Source organism: Lactuca serriola, chromosome 1 (genome assembly GCF_051521515.1).
Source record: "Lactuca serriola cultivar US96UC23 chromosome 1, Lser_US96UC23_V15, whole genome shotgun sequence".
Lineage (NCBI taxonomy): Eukaryota > Viridiplantae > Streptophyta > Magnoliopsida > Asterales > Asteraceae > Lactuca > Lactuca serriola.
The window spans coordinates 69,419,201-69,424,839 of NC_136408.1; the positions used below are offsets into that span (position 1 = coordinate 69,419,201).

Sequence of the window (5,639 nt, forward strand, 5' to 3'; positions counted from 1 at the left end):
GTGCTCCAACAGTCTTGACCCAATTCTCACAAATAGCTGGATCAATGGTTAACCACACGTGCCTCTTATCCGCACCTTCACCAAAAAGAGCAACAACTGTAGTGTATCTTAGATCAAATATTCCCCATCCTAACTTCTCCAACTTTTCCATACACGCTCCCAAATTTGAAGAAGCTTGTTTTTCCACAAATATCTTAGCAACTGTTGCAATATCTTCCCCGATTTCAAGCAATCTTAAATTCGATGCATCTTTACCCTTATCTTTACCCTCATGTTTACTTTTATTTTGATTATTTGCCGAATCTGTAGTCTTTTGTTTTTTTGATTGAGCGGATGACTCTTCACTGAGACCTACGGTTTCTTGTTGAGTGCAATCAATGTCGTCAAAGTCATGCAAACTATACTTACTTGAATCTTGAGTAGGACGGGGAAGGGTAGAAGTTGGCCCCCAACTATGAATGTCTGTCGCAGTCGCGCCTCCAAACAACTGTATGCAAAGGTCGGGGTACGGTAGTGGCGTGCGTCTCAAAGAATCCACATGTTTGTTTGACTGTTTGGAAAAAAAATATTTTATTATTTAAACATGATAATATATTTTTTATAACTAAACAAATTACCTTCGATTCTAGTTCCCATTCTTCTTTGGAAAGATTGAAGGTGTTGGTTGTTGGATTGTACACGTTACCGGTTTTGTTTTTTAACTTCAAAAAAACAACAAACTTTGACTTTAGGTAGTCATAGCGGTTCTTCATTTGTTTTTGGTCAATAATAAAATTATGTTCAATTTTTAATGTTTCAGCTACATTTCTCCAAGATAGTGCTTTCAAACTACTCTCTTCCCATCCATTGGCTGTAACCTCACGTAAACAAGCTTCTAGAAACGTTTTCTCTACACCTTCAACCTTCCAACTGATCATATCCTTATTTTCTCCCATTTCTTTGATCAATTCAACAACAAAAAAAATGCATGTTTTAGCAACAAGTTAAACATTACAAATACACATTTTCAACAACAATTTACGCAAACAAAGGCAGATTTTCAACGACTACTTCAACAAAACAAATGCACATTTTCAATAACAGGCAAGATTGAACATAAAAAATTGAGTATAAAAAATCAACCATAACATCAAAAATTCAAAATCAACATTTTATCATATCCATTGAACACATTCAAATTCAATTGTATATCAACAAAAACACGTGTTCTTTTTTATTTTTTTTATTTTCAGACTGTGTTCCCTATCTGATAAATTAAGAGGTGTTTTTTATTTTAAGAGGTAAAAAGTAAGACGCAAACAAACGATCTGAATCTAAAATTTTCAGATATTGCTTTTTAGTTTTACAATTAAGAGGGAAACAAACACGGCCTAAGTTTCATATATATATATATATATATATATATATATATATATATATATATATATATATATATATATATATATATATATATATATATATATATCCTTGGCATAATAATTAAATTAGTATCATTGATAGATTATAATAATCAATAATAGCCAAATGCATGAATGTTTATTAATTATTAGAACCTTAATCAAAGTGATAGTGTGATAAGTTGCAATTTCTAAAAAAAGCCAACACAACCGTAAGCACCTAACAAACCATGTGTCGTGACCAATGCCCAATAGAATCATATTCATAAATGCTACTTACTTTCTGCTCAAGTTTGGCCCAACTCAGATGACAATTATACTCATGACTTTTGAGGCTATGAGCCCAATATCCGCTTAATGGTTACAACTTACAAAAGAAATCATGGTCCAAAAATTAAAAATTATTAATATGTTAAACTTGTATAGAAAATGGCATGTAACAATAATTTATATTATTAAAACATCCTTAAAACATGCATGGGTAATAGTGAAACCCGTTTTCTAAAATCCATGGGTTTAGTCATGAATAACGTATGTTTATCAATTTATTTAAAGTTTCCATGATCTTAAATAAAGTTGTTTCAAGAAAAAAAATAGAAACAACTTAAAAAACCCGTTTTCTAAAACCCATGGGTTTAATCATGAATAACATATGTTCATCAATTTATTTAAAGTTTCCATGATCTTAAATAAAGTTGTTTCCAGAAAAACTTTAGAAACAACTTAAAAAAGAGAGGTCGACATGCACTATTAAAATTTTCATCCGTTCAATGAACATCCCTTTGGGTTTGCATTGTGTGGACAAAGTTCACCTCAATAAAATACAAATAAGAGTGATTTGTATACATTTTTGTCCAACATGCCATAAATACAAATATTACATAAGGGTCCTTATACATACAAGTCATGTTTACGTCCTTTAGATTTTTGCAAACATGATAATTTACATTTCAAATGCTTTGACACTAAAGATCTATACCAAAAGTAGCCAATGAACGTATCAATGGAAGATATGTTAGAGACATCAGACATATGAGTGGCTATATAACCGAATCAGAGACTTCTAATTGTGGTGTCAAATAGTTTGAATCTGTTCGAGTCGAATCCAACCTCTTATCAGACCTAATAAGAAACATATCAAAGTACCAAACACATCCTTAGAAAACATATCCTATTTTTGGTAATATTTAAATTAGTATTTAAAATGTTAATTTTGATTTTAATCCATAAATTCTACAAAATATATACCAAAAAATACGGGGGTGTAAATAAAATTTTAACATAGTATAGGGTGGTTGGTGTAAATACTTGTGAATCCCGGTGGACAGAGACAGTTTTCCCCTGCAAAATGCAAAATCGGTGGGAAACATATAGATACACAATACTTGTATCCATATATGCTCATCACGCACAACCCCCAATATCCTCGCCTTAATTCGTACGCACATTTTTCGTTAAATCTCTAGATCTGCTCCCCATTTTCTCTTCTCCACGGATTATTTCAGGTTTGTTGATTTTTATTTTATCTAATGCACTCGAAGTTCGATTTCAGTTCATTATATGTTGTTTCAGTTGTGACTTGTGAATTATGAGTTGTAGGATTAGTTATATGCTTTTTTCGATCGGTTTTATGGAGTTCGAGATTTGATATAGAGTATTCTTTCTGTTCGATTTCTTATTTTTGGTCTAGTATTGTTAATCGTGTTAGATTTACGTCTTCAGCTCGACGTTTCACTACATAATAGCAGAAAGAGTTAAGTTTATATTTGTATCTGATTTCTGTTTCTCTCCTACATATGTGGTTGTATTAACAGAAAAAAGTTTGTAATAATACTCGACTTGGGCAAAGATCATATAATATGTTTTGATGCTTGTGTATGTCGATCTTCATTCTCGTTCTCTTGCCCTCCTTTTAGTATTCAAAATTTTCTCATTCGATAAGTTGTACACTCAGATTCTAGATGGCCATTTCGTGAATGCTTTTTTGATCAAGTTTTCTATAATCATCTTTAGATTCTGTATTTATGGTACTGATTTAATTGGAGTTATTTTGATTTTGGGGATCTTGACTGATTTCGATCGGGATCCCTAGTTGCTTTCGACAGAATATTGTGAGAAAGTAACCAATCCCAAAAAAGTACTCAAATGAAAACAATGGATTATGTAGATGCAATCAGATCACTATCATTCTGAATGTATGTTGTAAATTATTGAAAAATGTGATCTTACAACTGTTCTTGTTTTACACGCTTCTGTTTTGTGATTTCTTTTATTTTATTTTTCCTGTAATCTCATTCTTGGTTTTCCTGAATGTGTAGCTTGCAAGTATGACTACACCTACTGAGGCTCCAAAGAAACGTGAATCTTATCAGTCTTCACGTCCTCCTCTTAATGAAAGAATAATTTCATCCATGAGCAGAAGATCAGTTGCTGCACATCCATGGCATGATCTTGAAATAGGTACTTCTTTTCATTTCATTTCATTACTTCTTGATTTCTTACAACATTCAAGAACTGACTTCCTCAATCTTCCAATTCAGGACCTGATGCCCCAACCATCTTCAACTGTGTAAGGACATAAATTATAATTCAATTTAGATCAAACTCCAAATTACTGAAGTTAATGGGGTAAAGGTAAACCATTTACTGAAACATGTGTATTCTTTTAGGTGATTGAAATCAGCAAGGGAAGCAAGGTGAAGTATGAGCTTGACAAAACTACAGGACTTATCAAGGTAATGAAAGATTTCAGCTGTTATAACTTATAACAATTAAAGAATTAATGTTCACACAAGTTGCAAATTTATTTTATCAGGTTGATCGTGTTCTATACTCATCAGTCGTGTACCCTCACAATTACGGTTTTGTCCCTCGTACTTTGTGTGAGGACAACGACCCACTTGATGTCTTGGTCATCATGCAGGTATTTCAACATTTCAAAGGTTTCTAATTTTTAATAAATTTATATATTTGCTACAATTTTAAGGAGGTTTTGCACACACATACAGGAACCCATCCTGCCAGGTTGTTTCCTACGTGCCAAAGCTATAGGTGTCATGCCCATGATTGATCAGGTATTCATATGGTCTAACAAATTTACACTTTTGCCCTTATGTCGATCAAACATGTTTACAAACATTTTTGGGTTTCATCAGGGAGAAAAAGATGACAAGATAATTGCAGTTTGTGCTGATGATCCTGAGTATAGGCATTACACTGACATCAAAGAGCTCCCACCACATCGTTTAGCTGAGATCCGTCGTTTCTTTGAAGACTGTATCCTTTCAGAACTAAATTGTATATAATATTAACTATCATATATATATATATATATATATATATATATATATATATATATATATATATATATGTGCAAAAAAAGACATGAATGCCCTCATCCTATCATTGAAATAGCTCTAGAAAGCTTGTCCATTTGTTGTACAAAAATGTTGTTGAAGATGCAAATATTGTTTAACTTAACAAATGATAAGATAAAAAGAACGAGAATAAGGAGGTCGCTGTTGATGATTTCTTGCCAGCTGATAAGGCAATCGAGGCAGTCAGTCATTCGATGTAAGTAAAAATCAATTTTTCATGTGTGATATTTGATAAAAAAAATAGATAAATGAGTTGTTAATATTTACTACTAGAAAACATATTGGATATATGCATTCTAATTGATTAAATCATAATTCAACAAAATTTATATATATTCTTGTTTTATGAAGGGATCTGTATGCGGATTACATTGTGGAGGGCTTGAGGCGGTAGATTTACAATATGACTAAGGGGGCTTATGAGAGAGACTTTATTTTTTTGCTTAATCAAATCATATTGGTAGATAATCTTGTCCTATTATGCATATGCTATTATATGATATGATGGTAAACAAACCAAACTTGATGTGATCATTATATTTGTCTTTTGTCTTGTCTTTTTGCATACCAAATTACATGTAAAGGTACACCTTATTAAACTAGAAATTTGGTGCTTATTTTCATTTGGTTTCATCACACCTCAATAACGCACTCTAATCTCCTATTCCTGGGAAATTACGTGTTCTCTGTTTTCATTTTTCATGATATTGGCTTTTGTGTTTCTTGTTCTCAGCTCTTATATTCATATTCTTGTTGCAATGTTTTCCAAGTTTGTAAAAGTCACTAAGCCATAGTATGCCATTAGGGACTAGTTGGCCTAGTTGGGTGACACTACCTTCCTTGTAAAACAGTTAATTTCGAAAAT

The 5,639-nt window shown here is 32.1% G+C and overlaps 1 protein-coding gene across 1 annotated transcript; it reads left to right on the top strand.

Moving 5' to 3' along the window:
* Positions 1-2,764: 2,764 nt before the first annotated feature.
* On the top strand, positions 2,765-5,397 carry LOC145090979 (soluble inorganic pyrophosphatase 4-like). Its single transcript, XM_079028931.1, has 9 exons — positions 2,765-2,902; positions 3,716-3,857; positions 3,938-3,966; positions 4,067-4,132; positions 4,213-4,320; positions 4,406-4,471; positions 4,553-4,673; positions 4,889-4,970; positions 5,126-5,397. Exons 2-9 carry the CDS (start codon positions 3,725-3,727, stop codon positions 5,166-5,168), a joined length of 648 nt encoding a protein of 215 aa, XP_078885057.1. The 5' UTR covers positions 2,765-2,902; positions 3,716-3,724; the 3' UTR covers positions 5,169-5,397.
* Positions 5,398-5,639: the final 242 nt, after the last annotated feature.